Below are 13833 nucleotides of genomic sequence, written 5' to 3'. Positions count from 1 at the left end.
CTTGGATGATGATGGTCGTAATCCAGGTCACTATAGTCGTTTTGGATGTACAGATTAAGGGGGAGATTGTTGGGGGGTAATCTGGTATTTTCCATTTAAATCATGTATCTAGTGAACCGGTTTGGTTCATACGGTTCAAGGCTTTGTATATGTTGAGGCTTGGGGTTGGTTCATGGGTATTATGCAAAATCGATTTTTCTGATTTGGGGTTTTCTGTTCTACGGGTTTTGGAGCTCTCGGTGTTCGTCCATGGCTGCCATCTTCGAGCTCTTGCAACTATGAATCTTGGAGGATCTTTGTGAAGATTATTTGGGGCTTTGATCAGTGGTGGAAGATGACCACTCGATGTTGATATTGGCTTCTATTTTCACCTGTATCAGGTGTTATCACATTCTCTCTCTTTCTTCTCCTTCTCTATAAAGTTCCAAACTATAGTGGATTTGGATTCGAACTTGAATCCCGGAGACGTAGGTAGTCTTGCCGAACTCCATCATCATCTCTCTCTCTCAATTTTGATTAGCTTTGCATGTTTCGGTCCATATCAGATTTTAGGGCCTGAGGTAAATTCGATCACAATGACTTTTGTACCTTCAAGTACATATGTTCTTCAATATGGAAAGCGAACATTTACTTCTAATAATTTATTAACTCGTATACTTTTGTTGATAATGGAGTCATGGACCTTTCGGGTGATGAGTTGATGGCATCAAAATTTCTGATCATATATGCTCCTCCAGTTTTATTCTTGTTGTCTACTGAAAAATAATTGAGATTGTATTCTTCTGCCTACATGCTTCAAACTTTAATATGATGCTAGTTAATGTGGTGGCAGAGATGCCATAGATAACTGATGTACCTTCATGTTCTCAATGCCTAATACTTCCCCTTTACACACAGTATTCATCATGTTGAATTTATCAAACATCAGATTTGTTAACCCAAGTTGCATCTCTTCAGGATCACGTGACCCTTCCGGTGAACAAAAGGATCATCAAACAAATGAAAACAGTGGGCTTTGTGATAAGCGAAAGCCCCCAGTTGAAGATGACAAGCTGCTGGAGAAGAAAAGAAGATCAGGTACAAAGCTAATTTATTGTAGCAGTAGCATCCGGTAATGTGTTCTATGTCCCCTCTCCCTTTAATGCCAATCACCCACCCCCACCCCCACCCCACCCCAACCCCAACCCCAACCCCAAGATTGATGCAACGGTTTAGTTGCGCTATTGCAACCATGAGGTTGCAAATCCAAAACTTGGAGATAGCCTATCCAAGACGTGGGGACAAAGCTGCATACATTTGCCCTACCCGGAAGTCGGAACCTGCTGTAGCGGGAGCCTCCTGCACTTGGATTCTTCTTTTATCATTTGCAGATGAATTATTTCTGATGATATCAGCATTTTTCCTCTTTTTTTCTTTTCTTTTCAGGGGAACATGTTGATCCAGTAGTTAAGTGCAATGCCCTGGGTGTCAAAAGGAAGTCATGGCTAGAGAATGTAAATCTAGTCAAGCGAACAAAGATGGATCAAACAAACTCAGGTCCAATCTATTGCCACCCAAACTTTACATGGTTCTGCGATTTTGTTTTCTATTACTAATGATAGCTTTGTTGAATTGATTGGATGAGCTGATCGTTAGATTTTCCTTACTGATTCACACTGTTTAGATAATTAATAATGTGTTATTTTGGGGTATTTTCAGGTTCTCAAGAGAGAGAGAACATAGCCCATCTAGTGTCACCTTAGCTAAACACTGCACTTGCAGCTACACGTTGAAGCCGTCCAGAGAAGACAAGGTGGTCACGACCTCTCCTTGTAAGAGAGCAAGATGATGCGTTATTTAATTTCCTTCCTCTTTGTTGCTAAGGAAGTGCAAAATTATTGGTTTCGTCTACAGACTCAACAGAGGCAAGTTTCTGTGAAATCGTTTGGTGGGGTAGAGAGCCTGTTCTGATCTGAAGTAGAAGCAGAATGTGAAACAGCTCTATATCCTTGAACCAGACCATGTATATAGATAGGTAACTTGCTGCATTGAGAATTTCACTGTTTTAGTTAGTTTTGTAAACCTAAAGTCAAATTTAACTTATTTTATTAATGGAATCATTGAGTGATTATTTTTGTAAAGAAAATTTAGAAGTAACTAGTCGTTTAATTTTCCCAAAACTATTACTTGGTTCCAATTAAGATGCTTACAATAATTTTTTAATCCAAGGTTATGAAAATCCTGTGTCCGACCGGGCGTAATGTCACAATTATTGGTTCAAGCAAATTTGTGTCTCTTTTGTAATCACTCTGGATCAGGGAGAAGCTTGATTTCTGAGGATCTTCGTTCAGTTCGTTGTCTGTCTTTTTGGCTCTGAAAAGACATCAAAGAATCATCCATTGATTGGCTCTCTTGGGAAGTGCTTGAATAATATGTGGCTTGATTTTCCAATGAAAGCTTTTCAAAGGCCTTAAACCTCAAATCCTCAGTAGTAGTGCTGCTGCGCTTCACAACAGGTGCTTGAACTGCAATTTTGCCTTGAAGCATGCTCACCACAGCAGACATAGCAGGCCTGAGAGAAGGGGACGGATTTGTGCATAAAAGAGCTAGATTTAACATCCTCACTGCCTCTACTTTTTGGTAGTCTGACCCAAGAATTGGATCCACGAGTTCTATCAGATTTCCTTGCTCTTGTAAGACATAAGCCTGTGAGAAGAGAAATGTATATATCAAGATAAAGCTACGTAGACAACCATGCAAGTGCAGCAGCATTCTTCTTCTTTCCATTAAAAAATGAATTTGAGGTTACTTAATTACCCAATCAAGAAGGTAAACAAAATCCTCTCTTGGCCTGTAACTTGTGTTGCTTTTTCCACTAACAATCTCTAGCACTACAACTCCAAAGCTGTAAACGTCTGCTTTGTCCGTCAAATAACCCCTCATCGCATATTCAGGGGCCATGTATCCTCTACAGCATTAAAACTTTTATGGTACTAATATTATATTTAATTTCATAGTCATTCTTATACGAAACACAGAAATCATACCAATGCAATCTGATAAAACTATGATAGAAACGACCTAATAAATATATGTATAATAGACGAAGTCTAGAACATACATATTTATCTAAAAACAAAGCAAAATAATCAACATAAACTAGTGAAAGAAAAATGTATGTTATCATCTTGACATAAGAAAATGCCTGAATGGATTGGCAATTCTTAAGCTATGGCATGAGTCACCTGACAACTATATTCACATGTAGAAAAGAAGAGTAAGAAAGAAAGAAACTACTCACATAGTTCCAGCTATTCGAGTGCTAATATGGGTATTCTCTTCTTCATCAAGTTTAGCCAAACCAAAGTCCGAAATCTTAGCATTAAGATCCTTATCAAGCAGCACATTAGTTGCTTTTATGTCTCTATGGACAATTTTCAGCCTTGATTCTTCATGAAGATAAGCTAGACCTTGTGCTATCCCCAAGCAAATCTTGAGCCTTGTCGGCCAATTTAGGTACATTCTTTGGTCTTCAAAACCTAAATGCATATCACAATGTATCATCATTTAACCATAAATTATTGTGCAAATTAAACCTATTGTAGACAATGTCAATGACTATCATTCATTTACTAAAAGAACACACATTATATTCACGATGACAGTATAGGATTTACCAAATAGTGCACGGGCTAGGCTATTATTCTCCATATACTCATAAATCAATAGCAGCTGGTTTCCTTCAATACAACATCCATAAAGCTTCACAAGATTTGGGTGTTGTAAAGCAGAGATCATGACTATTTCATTTAAAAATTCACGGTTCCCTTGCTTGGACTTGGAAGAAAGCTGCTTGACAGCAATTACCTTGCCATCTGATAGTATACCCTAAGACAACATAAGTAAAATTTGAATCACTATTTCTCCAAAATAGACAAGGTAATATTTGAAATAAAACTAGTTTTCTTTTCTTTTCTATTCCCCAACCTTAATTAAACTTTTCATTTACATCCTACATTTTCGTCTTTCCTATTGAAGACTAAAGCAAATTAACAACATCAAAGTGTTGCAGCACACTGCTGCCAGAATAATTTAAAGGCTCAACCCACAAAATAAGATATAGATTGATGGTGACAAGTGAGAAGGGTGAGTCAAAGATTTGAACACTGACATACCTTATATACAGGCCCAAACCCACCTTCACCTATCTTATTTGAATCATCAAAATTCCCAGTTGCAGCCACAATCTGTCTCAAACTGAAGTGACCTGTTTGTAGCTCTATGGCTTTAAGTTCAACAGAATTAGTAATATTCCTTACATAGATGAAACTATAATGATACATAATATATCCAGTTAATGGTATGTGTCATGTGGCATCTATAAACATTATATCCAGTTAATGATATGTGTCATGTGGCATCTATAAACATTTTGCATAGATATTGTTTTTTATAAATATAGAGCACACATGTAGGTGAGAACATGTGATACGAATATGAAGATATGATATGCGTGAAATGCATAAAAACTAGTGATCAAACCAATAAATTAATGAAGCGTAAAGAGTAGACATACGAAGTAAAGGAGAGCATATAGAAGTTCTAATACAATATCAGAGCATAGACCAAGAACCAATCAATAATAAAAACTTGAAGACAAGAGAGCAAATAAAAGAAGAAGAAAAAGGAAGAGAAGATAGGGGAAATTTTGGAATCACGAGATACTCAACTTGGGAGTTATTGTGCTTAGACCGCCATTTATTTATAAACAGATTTACAAACCAAGGGAAGATGGACTGTAAGTAGGAACTTACTAAAAGTACAAAATATTGATTAGCAATTACATGATGAAAAAGAAACTGAAGAAAAGACAAAAACAATTATCACATAAAAAATCCTTAATTGTGACAACAACTAACATATTACTGCCAAGACAATAGTACTAGAGGGACACACTTAATGACTTAACATTCTCCCTCAAACTGGAGCATATAGATCATCCATGCCCCACTTGGATCAATCTTTCTAAAAGGTAGGACTAGATAAAAGGCTTGATAAACATATCACCCACTTGTTTGACAAAGGAAATGAATGAAGTCACATTTATTTTCTACATAACTACATCCACACAATATTACAATGGATTTCAATGTGTTTAGTCATTTCGTGAACATTGGGTTGAAAGCAACCACTTTATTATCACAACAAAATAGTGGATATTTATATGGGCTCTTAAATATGTGATAACCATCTTAACTATTGATGTTGGTGGCTTGATGTTGTTCTCTCAACCAATAATCCTTGTTTTAGCCTAAGACTGTTCCAAAATAAATTACTTTTATTTTGTTAATTGACTAATACTGAAACCCCTACATTTTCTATTTTATTCATTCCCCATTAACTCCTGATCTCTTTTCTATCTATATCTAACATATTACTTTTTCTAACCCTAAATAATAACAAAGATTTCTAATTAAAATGTAGTTTCATGTCAATTATAAATGAAACATAGAATAATGCATTGCATTACAAACACATGGATGATCAATTTGTCCAACCTTTGTTATCAAGATCCTTTCCTCCCAGGCAACCTTTCACCCAAAGAGTTAGTAAAATCAATGCTATGAGGACACATGAAGCAACAACGATAATGATGATTACTCCAATTGAAAGTCCAGAGTCAAAATCTGCACAATCAAGCAAGTTGTAGTATCACAGAGAAGTGCAAAGAATGGGGAAAATAGAAAGTGGACAGCTGTCGTACTTGGCGTCACTGAAATAGCTGATATTAGGGGTCCATATACTTTCATATAGGGAATCATATTAGTCCCTTTTCCAGACCAGAAGAGGTGGATCTCCAAAGTAGTTCCACTGATAGTAACATCATTAAATTTCTTAATGACGCTCTTACCAGTCCCATTAGCTTCTTGTGCAATATTAAAATCTTTCAAACATATTTTTCCCTGCAAAAAACAAAAGAATGTTGGAGATATTGTGTAAAAAGGAAAAAGAAAATGATTATCAATGTTCCTTAGGAATTTGTTGGAAAGTTAATTGTAACACACATTCAAAAAACATGTGAAGGGAAAAAAGTAAAGGAACAATAGGATAGTTTCTTCAGAGAAACTAAGTGACAAGATAAACAAAATACCAACGATAGAAATTGTTAATCACTCACTTGGATTGATACATCAAATATACGCCTGCCAAGGCTACTGAATGTCTGATCTTCTGTAAATGTTATTTCAGCAAAGTGGAGACGCACTGTATAACTACCACTTTGTAAGCAGTGGCCATAATATCTTAATGAGATCGGAGCAATTCGAGCTGTCTTATATATGGATGGATCAGGCATTTTCAACATTGATGAGTTTGTAGTGATATATTGATCATTGAATCTATCCCAAAAGTTTCCTGTAATGCTAGAAGCCCATCTATCAGTGTGATAGATGTATGATGTTGAAGCATCCTCTTCAAGTGTGCCATCCGGTTCATATGCCTCCCCATCAAAATTTGTTGACGGACCTCCGCAATTGATAAACAATGAATGATCTGCGTGGGTAGCGGGAATCAGAGGGATGTATTCATATTTGTTTATTTCTTATCAATCACTTGTGAACCCCCTATAAAGGCTCTAATGTTTTGTCATCTAAAAATGTAAATAGGTTGTACAATTACATTTAGGTTTTCCATAGCAAGGGAGGTCCTTCTTCAAGCACCAGTCAACTCTGCGAAAGGTTCTCCAGATAAATTTAGCTTCTTCACAAGATTTATTAATCAATAAAATTAACATTCGAGAAGGAAAATAAAACTTACGAATTGTTTTCTGAAAATGAATAACTAGCAATTATTTTCCTGTTTACATACCAATTTCATTAGAGAAGTAAGAAAATCATTTGTTGTATGGAAGGAGATAATATAGGGTATTGAATATACAGTTTAGTTTGTTCTTCACAGCTGGTTTGCAAAGCGTATCCAGTAAAATTGTTGTAGGATAAATCACTGATAGATAAAGTGGCATCATGTTAGGGTATTGTAGTTCTTGGATAAAAATAGAAAGAAAGAACATGTTGAGATACATGAGATAGTTTCTATAAATATATCTAAGTGAAAAATTCATCAAAAAAGCAAGTCAATTGAAGTTAAAAGATCCTATTAACCATGCGCCGAAACTTTTGAATAGGAGAAATACTCACACTTTTATGTTCTTGATTGTAAACAACCACTGTGGCACTTCTCCAGTCAGCAAATTGTTACCAAGAAACCTATGTCCATAAACAATATAGTGTCTATTGTGAGAATAAATAAAATTTTCATTAATATATTAAGAGAAATCTTTGATAAGAAAAGTTGAATTATCATGTTTATTCAACAGACCTATGAATATGCCAGTAAGAAAGTTTAATGAAGTGCTAATCATAGATAATAAGAAATAATGAGACATCATTCTTTGATTAATTTTACCAATGGACAGTCAGTAATTAGAAGTTAATAAAATAAAATAATGACATATAAAAAGAAAATATACAAATTAAAAATTTTATTCTACATACAAGAATTGTAGATTCGTTGAACTTTGAAAATCTGGAATGTGACCAGTCAACCTGTTGAAGCTTAGGTCTCTACAAATGATAGAAAAAAACAAATCCCTTCAGAACATAACTATAAAAGATTGTCCATATAATGTAATTTAATGATGGACTTGTGATACATTCTAATCAATACAAAATTAAATTTAGCAATTTAAGCCCATGAAGACATTCACTTGATGTGTCTATAGAGAATATTGATTTAAGATAATAAATTAATGGAGTTATTCCTAGTAGTCAAACTGCCTTTGATACTAAATTTGCAATTAATGAAACTTTTATCGGGTTATTAGTTCAGTCTCAAATCCTTGAAGTGAATTTGCCTTGTGTTTAGACAGTAATGAGATCAAATTTGTCAACCACAAGATAATATATGGGAAAGGCAAAATAAATCAAGACAAAACAAATATAAACCTTCAGAAATATGCAACTAGACAAAGGGATAACCTTCGTAACAAATAATCTGCTCTTGTCATATATTAAACAATAGAATTCAAATTAACAACTACACAAAGAGTTATTTCTATAATAGACTATTTATGCTTGTCATACATTAGAACAATATAAAATACAATTGAAATTAACCAGAAGTCTAATGGGGTGGTTTATTTTCTTAGAAAGTTGTATCTCTCCGTAATAGGCATAAGTACGTCTTGTGGAAAAGACATGATGTTTAAGCATATGTTTAGACAAACTTCTTTCTTGTATCTTCCCATGAATATAGGAGATTAAGTCCATTTTAACAATGCTTTAAGAATCCCATCTTTGTTTTTCTATTGGGTTTATCCCTCTTCATTGGTCATGTCTAATTGAGTACAACCTTAAGTATTCATGGACATATAGTACGTGAACCTACAAGATCTCACTTTTTTTCATTTAGCAAGAGACTCTTGATTTGTCTTGAGTCTTGACTCTCGACTCTTGATTTGTAACTTTGATGATTGGATTATCGTTTGAACTTTGTAATCTATGTTTGGTGGACAAAACTTTGTAATTTGAACTATAAACATTCGTGGTGTGTTAAATATGTTTGAATTTTGAACATTTAGCATTAATATATGAGTGTATGATGTGTACAAAAAGTTTTAAGGTTTCACTTCAGCATAGTGGTTTTCAAGTTAGGGTTTGAAGTGGAATTCATATATATATTTATATATTTTTTTCTCTCATAAATTTAAGGTCACCGGTGTGTTTAGAAGGGCTGAAACATGCTGGACATCAAGTCCCAAATGATCACCCCCTAATTACCCTTAAGTTGGAGCCTCAAGTTGGGAAAAAATTCCACCAACTCATTGAGATCTTGAGGAGATCTAAAGCCAATCAGTACATGGTTTCCTAGATCTCAAGAAAATGCTAGGTTTTAAGTTATTGAGATGAGCCTTGAGATCGACATATTGCAACCTAGTTAGGGAGTACAACCCTATTAGATAGCCTCATATTTTAGGGTTGTTTTACTTTGGGGATTGATTGGCTAGTATACCATTTGCACCAATATGGGACCTCTAGAACCTTGAGGAGAGGGACAATTCGGCACAACTCTATCCTTATGCATAACCCAAACTTGCAATATTGTAGACTCTGAATCAAGTGAAGTTGGCATACTCCTTCAATTGGTGGATCTTGAATATTATATAGGTTTTATAAAATTTTCATGTAACATATCACCACAATCCTTGAGGCTGTAGATTGCTTTAGTTTTTGTGATTCTATTCTGATAACATTAATTATGAGAATTCAATAAAGGTAAAACCAGAAGGAAATATCAAATCATGACCACTTAACAGACCACCACCTTTAATTTGTCATCATGGTTACATTATTTATTCAATCAGTTTTAATGAGAATGCGAAACAGAATATACAAACACTAACTTTTGATGGATTATCACTTAGTAGATCCATGGACAAGAACATAATTAGCTTAGTCAAAAGGGAAGAAGTTGAAGTTTCATATAATGAAACTCACAGAAGCTGCAAATATGGCATCAGTTTTCCAATGTATTCTGGGATTGAACCCATAAGAGAACAATTTCTCAGTGTCCTACATCACCAAAGAAAGCAAGTCCTCATTATCACACAGAACCATAAACAAACTGGCATAAGCTAATGTCAAATTCTTCAATTCAATAAATTTCTTCAATTGAAGCAGGAAAACTCACAATATTTCTATATTTCTCAAATTCTGCAAGTCAGGGAAAGGAAAAGTCATATTTGTCCCATGAAGATCAGACACCCTCCTGATATTCAAAATTAATATTGCAACAAATTATTAACCAAATCTTTAATTTGTTGATCCTTCAATATATATTCAGGTTGATTAAGTATAACAACTTTAGAAGTTGGATCTATAAGCAGGTATACTTACAATCGAGTTAGGTTTTTCATGAAGGAGATGCTAGCAGGAATAGGGCCCTCCATGGAAGTGCCTTGCATATCACTGCCATAGACATGCAGTTTGCAAAAAAACCCAAAAAGATCGATGAAGCCAACATATATAAGATATTCAATTCTTATATAATAATAATAGCAAGATTAATCCTCGTCAGATTTGTTCAAAATTTATCAAATGAAGTAAACAGACGAAAGGTTCTGGTACATACAGTTCAACAAGACTAGTCCAATTTCCAATAAAATTAGGGATCTTCCCAGAGATGCCAGTCCCCTGTATCGAACTGCAAATTAATAGCAAGTTAATTCGATCGATCGATCGATCGATCATGCATTCATTATTTCAAAATTTTATAAAACTATTCAAGCAACTACCTCCAACTTACAAATATTCCAAGCTTTTAAGGTTTCCATATGTTTCCGGTATAATTCCTGTGATTAAATTGTTTGCAGAAACATCGCTGCAAGAGTAAGAAATTTGTATACAGTTAATGACTTCGTTTGAAATGGTAACAGTACTAGTCGATCGGTGTATATAATTAAAAGTTTATGCCAATGATGATAATATATAAAGGTACAACAAAATAATTAAATAACCCTAATTATTTCTTCGACACCATTACCAGTTTGCATTAATCAAATTAATAGACTAGTAAATCTTCTCGATCTCTTGCATCTTCTGTACCAATGATGGGACCATACTTTAACTCACCTTTTCCTCCATGCCCCTTCATTCTTCTCATTTGGGTCTTTGCATTCTCCTTTATTTGGGTTAGATCTAGGTGCCCCAGCCCTTGGACATTGAGTGCCACATATTGGTTTGGTTCTGCTTTTAAAGATTATTCAATCGGTGAGGACTAACAGAAAGCTATTTCTAAGGGCTTGCATCTCGCATATCTGGAGGGACCAACCGAAACTTCCATAGATTGACTACCGAATCTCAATCCTCTGATCAGATTTGGAAAGCCATCTACATTGATGTGAGCTCCAAGCTCTCCTTTTTGCCTCATAAGGCTCTTGTAGATTTTCTAAACATGCATATTGTTGTCACTTGGGACCTTTTTTTTTACCTGTTGAATCTTGTTGTCTACTTATTGTATTTTGAGTAAATATTGCTATATTATGTTGCATTTTTCCAGGTGGGAGATGTCTCAAAATCAGAGCTTGTGTAGTGTTCATCTTCTTGTTATTCAGTTACTCTTTTACAGTTCCCTCATGTTCCAACGGTTCAAATCATTAGTCTCGTGGTCACCATTCAGCCTAGAGATGGCTCCATCTCCGGCGCCTTCTTTGGAGAAGGGACTTGTGTTTGCACTACAGCTTTCAACTGCTACTCTCTTCTCATCTCTCATTTTGTCTTTATTTTCTCTCTTGAAGCATTGTTTATTTATTTATTTTGGTAGATGGAACAAAAGAAAGTAATCTTACCAAAAAAAAAAAAGGAAAAAGATTAAAGAAAGAAAGATTGATTTTTTTTAGTATGATAAGGATTTTTTTTTCTTTTAAAAAGATATTTTGAAAGAAATTGAAAAAGACGCAGGGTATTTTGGTCATACACTTTATTAAATGAATGATTTCCTTTAATCAACTAAGGGAGCTAGATGCAAAGATTTTTTTTCTTTCTTGGGCTTAAGAGTGACTTTAGCTAAACCTTAAGGGGGTCCAGATAAAAATAACCCTTAATTATTTGATCGACAGAAACAATGGAAAGAACATGCAAAAGCTAGAGAAGAGAAAGCTCACAATAACTCCAACCGAGACAAATTACCAAGCTCTGGAGGAAGGGTTCCTTCAAGTTGGTTAGAATCCAAGTCCCTGCAGGGAGTGACCATTTGAATTAGAAATAATAATAATAATAATAATAATGAAATCAGTTTGGCCTACCAAGGAGTTTAATTGATTAGGCTATGTATCTTATCAACACTCACAATTGCTCCAGCGAAGCGATGCTACCAATCTCCTTAGGAACGGATCCACTGATGCGGTTTATCTGAAGATTGCTGCAGTTAATTAATGTGCCCATGCATCGGTCAGGTTAGATTTTCTAATCCTAACTAAACGATTCTTACAAATTTGAAGAACTGAAATCCAAGTAGCCAAATTAAGAGGGGGGAAAAAAAACAGAGAAGCTAGGGACAATAATTACATGATGACAAGAGGGATTCGAGTCCAACGAAGAGGAATTGATCCACTCAGATAGTTCATGGATAGGTCGCTGAACAAATGGAATCCACCATATGTCATATCTGTGATCAATGATCTCAAAAGCTCAATTAAGTACAGAAGAGACGAGAAGAAAACGACTTACATTTCTTGCAAATAGAGAAGATTTGCGAACTCTTCAGGCAAAACACCACTGAGGTTCAACCTCGTTAATTGACTGAAATTCAAACAAATCAAAGAAGAGTTAAGAGGAAATTATATATATATAAAAACATTTCAAAGCAAATTAAGATGATTGAAACATATATTTGAAGTCAATTAATTAGAAGCATTACATATTTGTGACGTGACAAACAGTGGTGGAGCAATTACAAGTGACACTGCTCTCGATCGTGCCCGTAGGCGTAGACCCAATGCTCACATTTAAACCTACACTATCACTGCATGAACTTGAGCTCACATTCCAATAAGGATTCTTCAACTTTGCTGCTATCGTTTTGAGTGCTTGTACTGTTAACATATATCAAAGGAAACAATTCAATTCTCAAGAGAAACTATTTCACTTGGATAGATCTAGGAGAGAGTACTTGTAGTTACGGCTGATTAATTATTGCATAATATATTGTAGCTAGATACGCACCTTCTTCATCTGGCAAGGTTTGAGCTTTAGATGATATCAACAAAGCGAAGCAATTCAACAAAACAATAACAATGAGAAGAGCCCATAAAACCTTAGTGTTTGCAAGTGCAAGATCATGAATTCCAGGTCTCATCGCCATTAACTGCTAGCTCCTCGTCAACTACCTTCTTCTTAATTTGATCCCTACAATTGAGTTGCTTATGCATGGCACCACTACTAAGAAAAGAAATTTAAAGTGATGGCTTAGCTCATTAGGGATTTAATTGTCATTATTGATGATGAGTACGGTATCTCATTTTCACTTTTAATACTCAAAAGCGAAACTCTTTAAGATTCCCTTGATGGTTTTGCTCCACTATCTAGATCGAAAAATGAGAGTTTCTCAATCGTTCAAAAATGGAGACAATCATCGCAACTTTTTAATTAGTGTTGTTGGCTTTATCATGAGTTGTCTCATTTTCAATTTTCATACTGAAAGCGAATGGAGACAATCATCACAACTTTTTAATTAGCGTTGTTAGCTTTATTATGAGTTATTTCATTTTCACTTTTATTATTTGAAGCTAATGGAGACATTCATCGCAACTTTTTAATTAGCGTTGTTAGCTTTATCATGAGTCATCTCATTTTCACTTTTAATATTGAAAGTGAATGGAGACAATCGTTGCAACTTTTTATATGGTCCAGATCTAAAGTGGTGAGATTCGATATTGACCACCTTAAAAAAAAAAAAAAAAAAAAAACAAAATGGTTCAATCTCGACCACCACAATGAGGCAACTCAGTACTGCGTATTAATTGTGTAGCACTAAAGCACAAAAAGGTTTTATAAGTATTAAGAAACAATTTCAATGGGAAAAATAGTTGAATGATTTCATATGAGAGAACCTCAAATATATAGGCAACATACATCTCATGCTGTTAGGCAACTATGAACAATAAAAGAAAGATATAAAACATAGAAATACAATACATGGAAATGTTTGTATGTAAATATAATACATGGAAATGTTTGTATGGAAATGATTTAATAGAGAAACCTAACCAAGCCAAAGCTAGATTAGGATATTGACGAA

The 13833-nt window shown here is 34.7% G+C and overlaps 1 protein-coding gene across 1 annotated transcript; it reads right to left on the bottom strand.

Annotated features, from left to right (window-relative positions):
- Nucleotides 1-2148: 2148 nt before the first annotated feature.
- LOC149025442 (putative LRR receptor-like serine/threonine-protein kinase At1g53440) lies at nt 2149-12935 on the bottom strand. Its single transcript, XM_089145670.1, has 24 exons — nt 12759-12935; nt 12454-12628; nt 12264-12335; nt 12102-12170; nt 11884-11955; nt 11699-11770; nt 10342-10416; nt 10168-10239; nt 9933-10004; nt 9727-9804; nt 9534-9608; nt 7533-7601; nt 7176-7244; nt 6916-6981; nt 6796-6834; nt 6658-6707; nt 6158-6531; nt 5744-5942; nt 5538-5666; nt 4155-4264; nt 3657-3867; nt 3281-3518; nt 2797-2947; nt 2149-2685 (listed from the first exon to the last, which is right to left on the bottom strand). The coding sequence occupies exons 1-24, from the start codon at nt 12895-12897 to the stop codon at nt 2284-2286; spliced, it is 3078 nt and encodes a 1025-aa protein (XP_089001796.1). The 5' UTR covers nt 12898-12935; the 3' UTR covers nt 2149-2283.
- Between the last annotated feature and the right edge of the window lie 898 nt (nt 12936-13833).

The sequence above is a fragment of the Hakea prostrata genome, chromosome 2 (assembly GCF_041222555.1).
Source record: "Hakea prostrata isolate BN-2017 chromosome 2, UWA_Hpros_2, whole genome shotgun sequence".
NCBI classification, from domain to species: domain Eukaryota; kingdom Viridiplantae; phylum Streptophyta; class Magnoliopsida; order Proteales; family Proteaceae; genus Hakea; species Hakea prostrata.
This window is presented reverse-complemented; position numbering and strand designations above follow the sequence as displayed.

Bases quoted from the DNA above. Each gene is read 5' to 3' on its own strand.
- LOC149025442 (XM_089145670.1), bottom strand. From the start codon at position 12,897: ATGGCGATGAGACCTGGAATTCATGATCTTGCACTTGCAAACACTAAG. The intron at 6,982-7,175 runs GTGAGTATTTCT...TTTATCTATCAG, and splicing joins ACAATCAAGAACATAAAAGT to TGATTTATCCTACAACAATT. The intron at 6,708-6,795 runs GTAAGTTTTATT...AACCTTTCGCAG, and splicing joins TCATTTTCAGAAAACAATTC to AGTTGACTGGTGCTTGAAGA.